This window comes from Panicum virgatum, chromosome 7N (assembly GCF_016808335.1).
Source record: "Panicum virgatum strain AP13 chromosome 7N, P.virgatum_v5, whole genome shotgun sequence".
Taxonomy (NCBI): domain Eukaryota; kingdom Viridiplantae; phylum Streptophyta; class Magnoliopsida; order Poales; family Poaceae; genus Panicum; species Panicum virgatum.
Window position 1 is genome coordinate 36,708,117 of NC_053151.1, and position 12,805 is coordinate 36,720,921.

The following is a 12,805-nucleotide window of genomic DNA, read 5'->3' on the forward strand; positions in this document are numbered from 1 at the left end:
CCCAGTCCAGGGGCGGATGCACACCCCGGGCCACCCGGGCCATGGCCCGGGGTTCGGCCCAAATTTTTTTCATTTTACAGTAGTTTCTACTTCTGGATTTGGATCAATTGCTGAAGAAGGACTTGGATCAATTGCTGAAGAAGAATAAATATATTACTTCGCGATGACGCTTTTTGTATGTTATCTATCTTTCAATTTATATTTTCATGTATCTTTTGAACTGTGAGTTTGTGAACGTCTATACTTAAAACTCGGCCCGGGGTTCGACTCAATCCTGGTTCCGCCACTGGCCCAGTCCAATATTGTCTCCTTTTTATTGACAACTAAGAATGGTCCAAAAACAATTAAAATGTATAATAAAATGTAACCCAAGGAAGCTCAGACCTGATCGTTGAAACTTCCAATGTACAAAAAAAATGTGAAAAAGCGAATTAAGGCATTGTTTAGATGCCGCCGATAAAATTTTTCAAATGAAATCTTTGCACATTTGAAGTATTAAATATAGACTAATTACACAACTAATTATAAAACTCGTCTGTAAACTACGAGACGAATTTGTTAAAACTAATTAATCTATCATTAGCATATATTTACGGTAGATTTACTATAGCAATTTAGTGTCTAAACCTGACCTAATTAGGTTCATTAGATTCTTCTTGTAATTTACAAGCAAACTATGCAATTAGATTTTTATTTTGTTTGAATTTAATACTCTATGCATGTGCCGCAAGATAGTTTTAGAACTTTGAATTTTGCATCTAAACAAGGTCTAAGTGACTTCCTCATATTAAAATCACGTACAGAGTAAACGTAGTATTTGTCAAGTAAATCCACATACTTCATGTTTGGGTCCTCTTGCTAAAGTTTAATTGCTAATAGCAACTTTGGATCCAAACAAGTCTGCTAAACTTTAGAGCAAGTATTATAGGCGACTGGGAGCTGGCGAAGTCCGACGTGGGAGAGAGAAAAAATAAGAGAGAGAAGAAAACGGGCGTTTCGTGAGACGCCAGCCGAAACGGGCGGATGCGTGCGCGGGGAGGCTGCTATTCGCTAGAGTGTTGTGCCGCTTGCTGCCCATTCGTCGTCGTCGTTGCACCCTGCTACTGCTGCATTCAATGCATGGCAGGTTGGATTCCTTTTCGCCCGACTGCCGGCACAACCATTGCTCTTGCTCTTAGTTGGATCCGAAAAGAAGTTCAGTTACTACCCAGACAAAAGTTGCTAAAACTTAGTAAAAATGAGCAGAGTCCTAAATACCTCCGCAATAACTCCACCCGCCAACCTTGAAGGAAATAAAGCGTCCTAAATACCCCGCAATAACTTCACCTGCTAACCTTAGGGGAAATTAAGCACTGATATTGTGCAGAGAACTAAATAAAAGTAACATAATCACTTAGAAGGTTTTAGAGCAAGTATAATGGATGGCGGATAGCTGGCTGAGAATCTACGTGGAGCAAGAGAGAAGTCGACTCGCAAACCGCTCACTCAAGCCGATGAAAAGATCCTATCTCTGCTGCTATTGGGTGAGAGAGTGGGGTCCACCGTCGTGATGGTGTGCGTCCCAGCCGACCACCGGTGGAGCTATTAGCCATGCTCTTAGCAAACAACCTCTGCTAAAGTTTAGCAACTTAAGTTTTAATTTGCTAAGAAAATTCCAAACTTTAGGAAGCTAAACTGTAGTTAGAGGGGATGAAACAGAATGGCCCAGAACCCCGCTTAACCAACCGGTGATCGAGGACGAGAACTCCGAATGCTTTGTAGTGACACTCACACAGCAGGCGTTGGGCGAGCAGGAGATGCGGAGCGAGTTCAGGGTTGCCCGGCCAGCCGGCGGCGGCGGCGGCGGCGATTACCGCACGTAGCACGTTTTTCTCGCACCGAACGTCGATGCGAGCGCCCTTAATATCGTGATGATACGCGTGCCCAAGAACCCAAGTACTGAAGTACGTAACCTTTTACGACAGCCCAGCTGTGGGCGATCGTCGGTCAGTGAGTAATTAATGGCGCTCCTAGTCTGAATCGGACTTGTGTGCTCGCATTGGGAACTTGCGGACAGGCCCGGTCTTGAGATTTCCGGGCCCGGGGCGAGATTTATACTAAGGGCCTTTTAGTAATGATAAATAAATAGTACCACATAATATTAATATCGAGTAATCTATATATATTATCTCAAAAGTTTCTTCTAACATTTTTAGATGCAAAGTCGGTGACGACAGTATCAATGTCAAGTTTATCCAATAATTTCTTAAAATATTGTGGTCCTCATATAATTCTACGGGCACTATAGCCAAAGCTAGCTCATCCGGATTTCTTGAAGTGCTAGTATTAGTTCTAATAAATTTATCAAGAGCTCCTCACTGTTTTTTCAATGAACGCATCTAATTGTTTCCTCTTCTTCTTTTTTTTTCACTACCGGATAGATATTTTCTAGATAACATGATAGTACTTTATGTTGAAATAAAAATGAAATAAGTTAGTCATGAATGTGCTATGTGGTAAATTAAAAAACAAGACAAGACAAGATTGATTTAGGAGAGAGACCGTTAAGGAATTACACTAGTTGGCTGATCCAGGCTTCCCGTCGAGCGGCGCCGACGCCGTTGGCCGTCAGCGCGCGGCCGGCCTCGACAGTTGCGGAAGGTGCGGAAGCCAGAAAGTCACGCCGACGCCGCGATCGCGATTTGCAAGCTCGGTGCGCGAGTAGGGCAAAAGAAAATTGTCGATTGGAATACTGGAATCTAGCCTAATACATACTGTATACTGCATGTATACCTGGGGTGGGGCCCCATGCAGGCGGGGGCCCGGGGCGGCCGCCCCTCGTACCGTCGTACGCCAGCCAACGCTCGCGCGTCGAACTGGAATCTCCCTCGGCAGGCACGGCCAGGGGATCGTCGCTCCCCTCGAAGTGATCCTGCTGCCCAAGAACGGCGGTCTCGGCTCCGCCGAGGGATTCACCGGCGGAGATTTCGAGCCGCCTCCCAGCGCGGAGAACTGACCCACGTGGGATGAAGCCGGAGGAGCAAAGAAACGGAGGCGCCATCGGGAGTTTGACGACAAGATCCTAGCCAGACCACTGGAGGAAGGCGCCGCCGAGGCCGTCGAGCAGGTGCAGAAGGCACTCGCCCGGGCGTCTCGATGGTCGAGTGTCCAAGGGGAACCGTGCTACGGGGAGGGGGCGGCGGCGATCGCCAAGGCCATGGAGCGGGTGCCGGAGCAGAGCTCGTCGGGGACGCTCAAGACGGCCGAGCTGATCCGCGAGTTCACGGCCTTGAAGGAGCAGTTCCCGCGGGAGTACACGACGTACCGCCTCGCGGACGCGGCGCGCGCGATCGCGGCGCCGCCGCTGCGCGCGGTGGTGTTCCAGCAGTGGGAGCCGCTCGTGGACCCGTCGCGCGGGCTGGGGGCGGTGGCCAGGCTCAAGGACGCGCTGCTGGACGACGGGTCGGCCGCGTCGCCGTACGCCGCGCTGGTCGACGACGTCGTGGTGGGGCCCGTGCTGGCGTCGGCCGCCGAGACGTGGGAGGCCAGGGACCCGGAGCCGATGGTCCGGTTCCTGGAGACGTGGCGGGACGCGCTGCCGCTCCCGGCGACCCAGCGCCTCCTGGAGCAGGCGGTCATGGCCAAGCTGGCGGCCGCCGTCGAGTCGTGGGAGCCGCGGTGGGAGCCCGTGCCGTGCCACGCCTGGGTGCACTCGTGGATCCCGCTCCTCGGGCGCCGGCTCGAGCCGCTGTTCGCGACGGTGCGGTGCAAGCTCGGGAAGGCGCTGCCGGGGTGGCACGCGGCCCGCGCCACGGCCGACTACGACATGGTGCTGCCGTGGAAGGACGCGTTCGGGCCGGCGGCGTGGGAGGAGTTCGTCGGCCGGCACGTCGTGCCGTACCTGAGGCAGGGCCTGCGGGCGGTGCGCGTCACGCCGCCCAAGCAGGAGGACGGCGGGTTCGGCGGGGTGATGAGGTGGTTGTCCGTGGTGCCGGCGCGGGACATGGCGCGGCTCCTGGAGGAGGAGGATTTCTTCGGCAAGTGGCAGGACGCGCTGTGCCGGTGGCTGTGGGCCGCGAGACCCACGGTGGTGGAGGCCACGGCGTGGCACGAAGGGTGGAAGCGGCTACTGACGCCGGAGTTGCTCGCCGACGAGCGCGTGCGTGTTCCCATCGAGGCCGGCCTCCAAAAGATCAGCCGCGCGGCGCAAGGTCGTCTGGAGATTTACCGGCCGCCTGGACGGGAGCAGCACGCCGGTCAGGCCAACTCCTGGCGATACAGATCGCGGCGGCGCGCGGTGTTTAGTCGTGGAGGCAACAGGCACTGATAGTGATCGGCATGAATGGGAGATGTGAAATCTCTTCTGCGCGTTCAGGATTCAGGAAGAGATGTATACATGCAGGGATAGCACATTCGATTCAGGTGGGATCTGTTTGGTTGGTGCTGGTTTGATATGTTTGTTGTATATATGTAGCCATATGATGTAAAATCTGGGGCTGCTAGCAATGCGCTGGACTGGTGATCCTATATTGGATGGTTTTCACTAAAGATCTGACTTAGAAACTCGACATTGCTCTTGATAAAGCACCTTGTCATTTATGTGCGCGGTCAATTTTGAATACAGATTCTTTGAATGTAAATTCCTGTTCATTACAAGAATATTTGTGTATGCTGAAATATCAGAATGCACATACAGTATTAACAGGAACGTACCAGGAATACATACGTATGTGTATTGCTGAAATACCAGAATCAGAAAGAAAATACAGAATGGAACAACCTCGACACCAGCTGAGTTTTGTTGATGTTACTCGCCATACGACATCAGCTAACCACAACTCCAATCCAAAACTGAAAAACTTGAGCATTGATTACTGATTGCATTAGCTTCTAAATACCCTGATTTGAGCTGCACTATCCAGGTATCACCCCCTGAGGATCCTGGTTCGTCCATCACGCTGATTTCATTCTCATTAGTCTGTTATTAGTCTATGCAAACAGGCTCAATATCTTCTGGTTGACCTATTTCAACCCAAACTGGTTTACAGGATAGAAGTTCAACGTCTTCAGAATGTCCAGCATGGAATGATACATCTTTGCAGGTATCAACTGAAATTAATAAACATAAATGAAAGCTATATCTGTTAAATGCATTGATTTGATATAAGACACTATTATAGCCAGATAGGTTCTTCCTATTAAAGAATAAGCATAATTTGCAAATGTGTGCCAAAAATGAAAAAGAGAGGTCCAACAAAGGAATAGTACATGCGGAGGGAGCTACCTTTAGAAGGATGGACATTGGTTTGTCCAAAGGTAAGATCAGTAAATGCAATAAAATTGCAGCCGCATTCATGTATTCGTCTCGCACACCTTAAAAATGTCCAAGTTGTCTGAAATATATATATCAAGCATGTACATTTCAGAAGCTGTAACATTAGATAACAATTGTCTTTGGTATGCAATTTAGTGATCATACGTACCTGACTATCTTGAACAAACAGATTATGGAAAGGCAATACTTGACACCCTGAAACCTTATGTAACGGTCCTTTCTGCTTCAAACTCAAACTGTGAAGGACAGGATTCTGGATCTTTTTCACTGATACAAGTTTCTTGTGACAACAGAGTTCTAATGTCTCAACATGAGAAAATATTGGGAGCTGCAGTATTTGATTAACACTCCAGAAACCCTGAATTTTAATACATTGGAGGGATGGGAAATTTGGCAACTCGAGTAGATTCTCACAATTTTTTATACGAAGATTTTGCAGTGCCTGGAGATTGGGCAACCCACTCAGTTTGCTACATCTCAGAATGGTGAGATGCCGAAGACAAGGGAAATCTGGGACCTCAAGCTCATCCCATAGCTCCCAGGAGTCCATGTTGGAAAACTTCAGTGTCTCCAATGTAGGAAAGGCTGTGCTGATGCTGGATCTATAATCACCGCAGTTAATTTCATCATGGACAGAAACCATTCGGCTCACGTGCTTTATGCTGGTGAGCGAATTGATTGAAAGATGTTTGAGACAAGGTAACCGACCAAGAGATGGCAGTTCTTTGCAGTTCCGGCAATCTTTTAGTTCTAAAATGGACAAGCTAAACATATACTGATTTCCCAGCCATATAGGAAATCTGACACCAGAGAATCCCCTGACAGTCAGCTCCTCCAGATCAGGGTGAGGTTGAAGACTATCCAACACAGATGATGCATCATAAGAAAACATGGAGTCGATGGAAGACCAGTGGAGTATCAATTTACGCAATTCACCTTTGTTCTTGATGCTAGCTTCAGGAGTAATTTGTGCACTTGGCACATTCTCTATTCCTGAGATGCACAATTCTCCCCTAAGCTTATTCAAGTTAGCTAAGTCAGCAATCCCACAGCTGCCTGAATCACTTCCGACCTTGATCACGTGCATTGTCTGTAGGTTTGTTAATTCGCCAATTCCACATGGCATGTACATATTCCAATCGTCCATGGATGGCAGTTCCAGATGCCTCAGATTAGTGAGGAATTTTATTCCCTTAGGTAATTCACTAAGGTTATTGCAACATTTGAGATTCATTGAATGCAACTTGAAGAGGGCACTTATTGACTCTGGCAGACACTTGATTTTGGTATTCTCAAGACTTAAGTACCTAAGGTGTATCAATTCACCAACAGAGTGGGGCAGGTGCTCCATGTTAGTATTACTTAAGTCCAAAGCCCTCAAAGACCCGAGAATCTTGAACATGCCCCTTGGGAAATTTATGCGCAAAGTATTTCTTTCATCCTTGAGTTCATCCTTTTGAACAACCAACAATGTTCGCAAGCCAGGAATATGAGATTCTTTCATATGTTCGTTTTGGAGTGCATAGAATTGTATGATTTCATTGGAGTGATCCTCATCTGAAGCAAAAGATAAGTGTCGAGGATTTTCTTCTACATTGTTAAATGTAGATTTCTCTATTCTGGAATATTCTTTGGCTGATACATATTCAGCAAGCTCATGATAGAGATCATGCATGACATACCTGTTGCAAGAACAGTTAGTGTAGTTTATAAAACATAAATGCACAGGAAATATAGTTACAACAGATTGCCACCACCAAACATGAAAGCCAAAAAAAAATGTTTAACTAGAGAGGAAAATCCATACAGATGGGATAGGTAATACTCTGATGACATTCATTTTGTTAAAACAATGGGAGCCACAAGTTCAGTAAAAGTAACATGATTTAACATATAACCTAAAATGTTTACTAGGTTCCTGGGTTGGAGACAACGGAATCTGGAAGAATGTCAATAGCAGCTGAAATGTTCCGTAACAGCCACTGAAGAAATAATTGTCAAGACTACTTGAGGCACAGCATGGCATGATAGTAGCATACGCTTCTACTTGCGTAACAGTCAGTGGAAGTAATCAAGAACCAAGATGCATTCACTAAGGAAACCTCAAAAAGTTATGCTATATTATAAATTTGCTAATTAATAAAAATGTGAAACTTATGCAAAAAACAGAAATGTACAGATTGAATGGTGGACAAAAAAGAGGTAATGGTCATGGCTACATAATTATTAAGAAGGTCTGTTTTGCCTTACCTTTTTTTGCATATGTGTGAAGGGATAAGGTGGAAGGGTACTCTGGTCATTTTTTTCGAATGGTTGATTCATTTCCACTGCTTTTAGTCCGAATTAGGTGGGTTTGGAGGACTAATGGACTAATGATTAGTTGGGGTGTGGCTAAAGTTTAGTCCACCAATTTGGATCACCTAATGTACTAAAGTTTATTCAATAGTTTAGTCCTGGGATCCAAACAGGACGTATATTATATAGATGTCAAATGCTAATTTTACATTCCTTTATAATATTTGGCTTTACACATTTAGCTTGTATTGTATTATTTCCTTATCCATCTCTTATTCTTGTTCTTGTATAAAAGCATTAGCTAGATTGCACTATAAGCATTTCTTGTAAACAATACAACTAGACACGTCAAGATTTGCTATCAAAGTCACCAATATGATGTATCAAGTTTTCAATCAAAAAATAAAAAAATCGCAACACTCTTCCAGACAACTTCATTTTGTTCATGGACTGCAGTCTATTACTATCCAACATAGTGGCATGCAATGCATTTGTAAATGGCTCTACCACCTCCACTCTTCAGCATGCAATGATCATCGCAGAGTAACATGCAATTTAGATACCATGTAGATACGTTGAGGCAATTTAGATAAAGATGTTTGGTATTCGAATGCTGCATAACAAAGTATGCACCATCCAAGATTCTGAATCATATGCACTAGAGCTTTGCATCATATGTATAGAAGAAAAGGCATAATTGATTCATTAAAGGAAAATCAAACTTAGCAATGTTACCTCTCTTCATTACATGGTAGCCTTTGAAGGAAAAACTTCTCCACTAAGTCATCAAAATATTTGCAGGCAATATCCTCATCATGATGTTCTCTGTCTACTTCAACAAAGCCTTGTGCCAACCATAGACGGACCATTTTGTCTTTTCTAAACAAATAATCTTTTGGAAATAATGAGCAATAAGAGAAGCAGGGCTTCAAGTGCTTCTGCAAGCTGTTGTAGCTCACCAGAAGAGCAGGAAGGGTCTGCCCAACCACTTCACTGTTCCAGAAATCGCTCTGCTCAACAGCCTCCCAATGATTCCTATCAATTGCACTGGATAAAACATGGCCAACGGCATTTGCAGCCAATGGCAAACCTTTGCATCTTGCTGCGACCGATTTACCAATAGAAGTAAGACTCTCGCTGATAATACTGGGATCACGACCTCGCAAGGCAGCATCGTGGCACACAGACCAGCAGTTAGTATCAGACAGGTACCCCAATTGGTGCATCTTCAAAGCCACCATTTTGGCAACTTTAGTACTTCTCGTGGTCACTACAATTTTGCTCCCCCTTGCAGCGCATTCCAGAGGCACCTGCAAGCTCACCCAGCGGTCTCGGCTTTCATCCCATACATCATCAAGAACAAGCAAGAACTGCTTCCCCTTCAGCCGATCAGTGATGACGCGATGCATCTGGTTAATGTCAGCAAAGTCACATGGGGACTCCGTAGCCTCTTCAGCAAGTTTCCGTGAAAGCTTCAAGACATCGAATTCTTGGCACACCCATACCCACATCTTAATGTCAAACTTTGAGCTGATGGCCTCGTCATTGTAGATGTGTTGGGCAAGACTGGTCTTCCCAACACCGGCTGGGCCAACAATAGGAACAACAGAATAGACATCAGAGCAGCAAGCCTCGTCAGATAATAGCATCTCAGTGACCTGCCTCATGTCCCGCTCCCTGCCATGGAGCCGGCATTTCATCAAGCAGCTGGTGGGCGTCATGGGGCTGAGCTCCTGCCGCCTCTCCCCATCGCCGCTCCTCAGCCGGAGCGCGTCCCTGTCCCGCGCGATCTCGTTGTACCGCTCCATGATCTTGGCGATCTTGCGGCTGAGGCGGTCGGGGGAGGAAGAGTACATCTGGCTGATCTCGCGCTTCCGCTTCCCGCCGCCGGCGCAGGACCGGAGGAGCTGGGCCTTGAACCCCTCGAGGCGCGCCGCGCGGAGCGCCTCGAACTCGAGCTCCTCGAGCACGTCCTCCGCCGCGTGCTCCAGGTCCCGGAGCTCCCGCAGCCACAGCGCGACGAAGTCGTCGGCCACCACCCGGTCCTCGGCGGCCCGGAGCGTGGCGCGGATGCGCCTGAGCTTGGCCCTCAGCTTGTCGAGCTCGCCGTCGTCGACGGCGCCCGGCTCGGCCGAGGGCCCGAACGGCCGCAGCAGCGGCGCGGCCAGGCGCTTGGCCCGGAACGCGAAGTCGTCGAGGAAGTCCCGCAGGTCCTCGACGAGCCTCGCCTCGCCGGGTGGCGCCATGGGGTGAAATCAGAGCTGGAGCTGCGAGTCTGCGGCTAGCTCGGTTGGTTGGGGTTCCGGATTACACGGTGTGATTGGAGCTAGCAGCCTAGCAGCGCAGGCATCCCCGGTGAAGACTGAGGCTCCCTCTGAGTGGAGGTTGACGAAGACCTCGAATACAACTACACATCCCGTGCGCGGGCATGGACAGCATATGTGATGCCCATCCAATTGCGAGTTGACACGAGCCTCCAGCTACAGCAACGCAGTGAACTCCCGGCAGAGGGAATGGAATCACGGGAGGGCGCATCAATGAGCGCGGCACGGGCGGCAACAAGCTGATCCAAACGTGCTCGACCCGTTAGCCGTTTATGGGAAAGGATGCTGGAGCTGGACCAACAGGTCGAAACACTCTATCTCTAATGGCATACTATAGGTTTGGGGTTCGAATCTCCGTATGGGTGAATTTCTATACGTATGTGGGTAAAAAATCATCGCAGTTAGAGTTTTAAGAAGTTTTCTCAAATGAGAAGTTGGTTATTTCCTCTCAGTGAAAATAGTTGAGGCTGTCATAGCCCACCCGGTCGACGTTAGCCGTTCTTAGTGTGTCAGCAGTATAGAATTTTAGCAGCCAGCTCCGGTCTTCCACTGTCAGAAACGGCTTACTTGGGACTTAGATGTCTGCCGAATTAGAGATCGCTGCTTGGACATTGCAAGTTCGCGAACCCGAGTGCTGTGCTCCCTAGTCCCCCTTCTGGCCAACCTCACTGTCCAGCGGCGGGGCCTTGCGGACGCGGCCGTCCTCCTCCGAGCATGGGACGTGGCCACCGACCGTGAAGGTGGAGCTCAGCATCGGCGGACGTGAAGGAAGGCCGGAGGTTGCCCAAGCGCAAGGCCGCCGGCGCCCGGCGGCGATGCACACAACCGGGAACCGGCAAGGCGGCAATGCAGCAGCGGGACTGCGGGAGGCCGTGGGCTCTGGCCTGCTCAAGTGGGCTTGGCAGGAGCCGAAAATAGAGTTCGGGCAGCGGCCCGTGGGCCACTCAAAGCCCGGTGTTGCTCGAGGCGTGGCAGCGGCTGCGCTTAGCCACTGCGGATCGTTAGCGCGGTGGTCGTGACCAACCAACCAACCGTCACCCCCACCATGCCGTAACCGTGCGTGACCTACCTCAGAGATCCCCAACCGGCGCCCGCCCCCCAATCCTCGGCCTCGCATCCGCCGGTGGCCGCCGCCCGCCGGGGGCTTCGAGCACCCAACCCCCACCCGGCCACCCGCCCCGCTGCGAAGCCAAAACCTCATCCCGCCCGCCCGCCGGGGGCTTTGAGCACACGCTCGAAGACTGAGCGAGAACCATGGCGCCACCTGCCGCGTCCCTCTCCCCCGTCTGCTGCGTCCCCTTCCCGGCCTCAGCCCCCTGCCGCGCCTCCCCCTCCTCCACCAGAAGGCTCCCCAGATTCGCGGCACGGAGTAGCAGCGGCGGCGGCTCACGCCCCGAGCCGAAACCAGGTACCTTTAATTTGACCTGGGAGCAGAAGAGCAATCCAGTTCGAGCTGGGGCTTTACTCATTACTGTGTCCTCTTGCTGGTGGTGTCGCGCAGGTGACAGCGAGAGCAAGGCCGTCCTCGACGCTTTCTTCCTCGGGAAGGCCTTCGCGGAGGCGCTCACGGAGCGGGTCGAGTCGGTGGTGGGCGAGGTGTTCAGCGTCGTCGGGCAGTGGCAGGCCGAGCAGCAGAAGCAGGTGCAGGAGTTCCAGGTACTGCACGATGCACCCCTCGCTCCTGACTCGTACTGCTCTACTGATTGTCCCCGAACATTTTGCCCGTAGTGATGTGTAATTGACATCTCTGTGATGCATCATATTACCCGTATGCAACATATGCGTTTTAGTTTTGGAATACCAGAATGTATGCATGGGAATTTACAGAATGAATAAGCATTGAACTGCTTAACTGGTGCAGCCTACCAAGCGGAAAACTGGATATGTTTCCTAAGTGCAGCTGACTAGTTAAGCATCCAAATCTCAAATTGGCTGCGGAGGGATTGTTCTAGACTTCTAGTACAATCATTGTTTAGAGAAAACTTTGTGATATGCATGCTGGATGCCCAAGGTAAAGGATGCTGGATTGTTTTCAGATATCACATAATCGAACTGGCCTCTGCAGGACATGCAGTTGAAAGTGAAACTACCATATTGAATAATTCATTTTTTTTCTCTAAACCTTAATTTGATGGCACATGCTGCTATATTCTCTTATGGATATGATACATTCAGGAGGAGGTAGTTCAAAGAGCCCAAAAAGCTAAAGAGAGAGCTGCAACAGAAGTTCCTGATGATAAGGGGCCAAAGACTTTAAGGGAACCTTCAGCTACAATTGTGACGCCTGCACCTACGATGCCTCCTCCTGCTACTCCCACACAGGCAGAATAGTCCTAGCCTTCTTGGTGGTGATGAAGAGTTGCTGCTGTATGTAGATGCAGTTCCATGAGGAAACAAAAAGTCTGTACAGACTCTCACCTTATATGTATCAATCTAAATAGCCTTTGCAATTTAGCATTTGAGTTAAGAATCGAAGGGACAAGTTTTCATATGAATGGAATGGTAGACATTAGTTCACTTTCATATCTGAGAAATAACTTTTGCATCTATAACCAATATGCATGTTTGAGTATGTGCAATATCATTCTTAAGAAACACAGCTTCAAAAGCCTTGAAAACAGGATATGGTGGTTGTCTTGATGTATGCTGTTTATAACTATGAATGAGGATTCTGCTGCAAAAGCTTCAGAGGAGATATGTAAGAGTCATTTGATCAACAAAATAACTTGAATCATGGGAGTGTGCAAACCCACGTCCTTCTAAATGAATTTATATCTTCGCTCTATCAAATGTCAGACACTGAGGTACTGTTTCACAGACTTCCATTTAGTTACTATGCACATGGACAAGATTATACAAGCAATTGATTACT

General features: G+C 48.7%; 3 protein-coding genes across 3 annotated transcripts; 2 read left to right on the forward strand and 1 right to left on the reverse strand.

Annotated features, from left to right (window-relative positions):
- The first annotated feature begins 3,196 nt into the window (after window positions 1-3,196).
- LOC120681208 (septin and tuftelin-interacting protein 1 homolog 1-like) lies at window positions 3,197-4,306 on the forward strand. Its single transcript, XM_039962730.1, has one exon. The coding sequence runs from the start codon at window positions 3,197-3,199 to the stop codon at window positions 4,304-4,306; it is 1,110 nt and encodes a 369-aa protein (XP_039818664.1).
- Window positions 4,307-4,574: 268 nt separating this feature from the next.
- On the reverse strand, window positions 4,575-10,071 carry LOC120681893 (putative disease resistance RPP13-like protein 1). Its single transcript, XM_039963552.1, has 4 exons — window positions 8,345-10,071; window positions 5,463-6,996; window positions 5,264-5,372; window positions 4,575-5,088 (listed from the first exon to the last, which is right to left on the reverse strand). Exons 1-4 carry the CDS (start codon window positions 9,853-9,855, stop codon window positions 4,964-4,966), a joined length of 3,279 nt encoding a protein of 1,092 aa, XP_039819486.1. The 5' UTR covers window positions 9,856-10,071; the 3' UTR covers window positions 4,575-4,963.
- Window positions 10,072-10,943: 872 nt separating this feature from the next.
- Window positions 10,944-12,489, forward strand: LOC120681829 (uncharacterized protein At4g13200, chloroplastic-like). Its single transcript, XM_039963467.1, has 3 exons — window positions 10,944-11,341; window positions 11,435-11,589; window positions 12,109-12,489. Exons 1-3 carry the CDS (start codon window positions 11,188-11,190, stop codon window positions 12,262-12,264), a joined length of 465 nt encoding a protein of 154 aa, XP_039819401.1. The 5' UTR covers window positions 10,944-11,187; the 3' UTR covers window positions 12,265-12,489.
- Window positions 12,490-12,805: the final 316 nt, after the last annotated feature.

Excerpts from the sequence above, each read along its gene's own strand:
- LOC120681829 (XM_039963467.1), top strand. The coding sequence starts at position 11,188 with ATGGCGCCACCTGCCGCGTCCCTCTCCCCCGTCTGCTGCGTCCCCTTC. Across the intron at positions 11,342-11,434 it reads ACGCCCCGAGCCGAAACCAG|GTGACAGCGAGAGCAAGGCC; the intron begins GTACCTTTAATT and ends GGTGTCGCGCAG. Across the intron at positions 11,590-12,108 it reads AGCAGGTGCAGGAGTTCCAG|GAGGAGGTAGTTCAAAGAGC; the intron begins GTACTGCACGAT and ends TGATACATTCAG.
- LOC120681208 (XM_039962730.1), top strand. The coding sequence starts at position 3,197 with ATGGAGCGGGTGCCGGAGCAGAGCTCGTCGGGGACGCTCAAGACGGCC.
- LOC120681893 (XM_039963552.1), bottom strand. The coding sequence starts at position 9,855 with ATGGCGCCACCCGGCGAGGCGAGGCTCGTCGAGGACCTGCGGGACTTC. Across the intron at positions 5,373-5,462 it reads TGTTTGTTCAAGATAGTCAG|ACAACTTGGACATTTTTAAG; the intron begins GTACGTATGATC and ends TATATATTTCAG. Across the intron at positions 5,089-5,263 it reads CAATGTCCATCCTTCTAAAG|TTGATACCTGCAAAGATGTA; the intron begins GTAGCTCCCTCC and ends TATTAATTTCAG.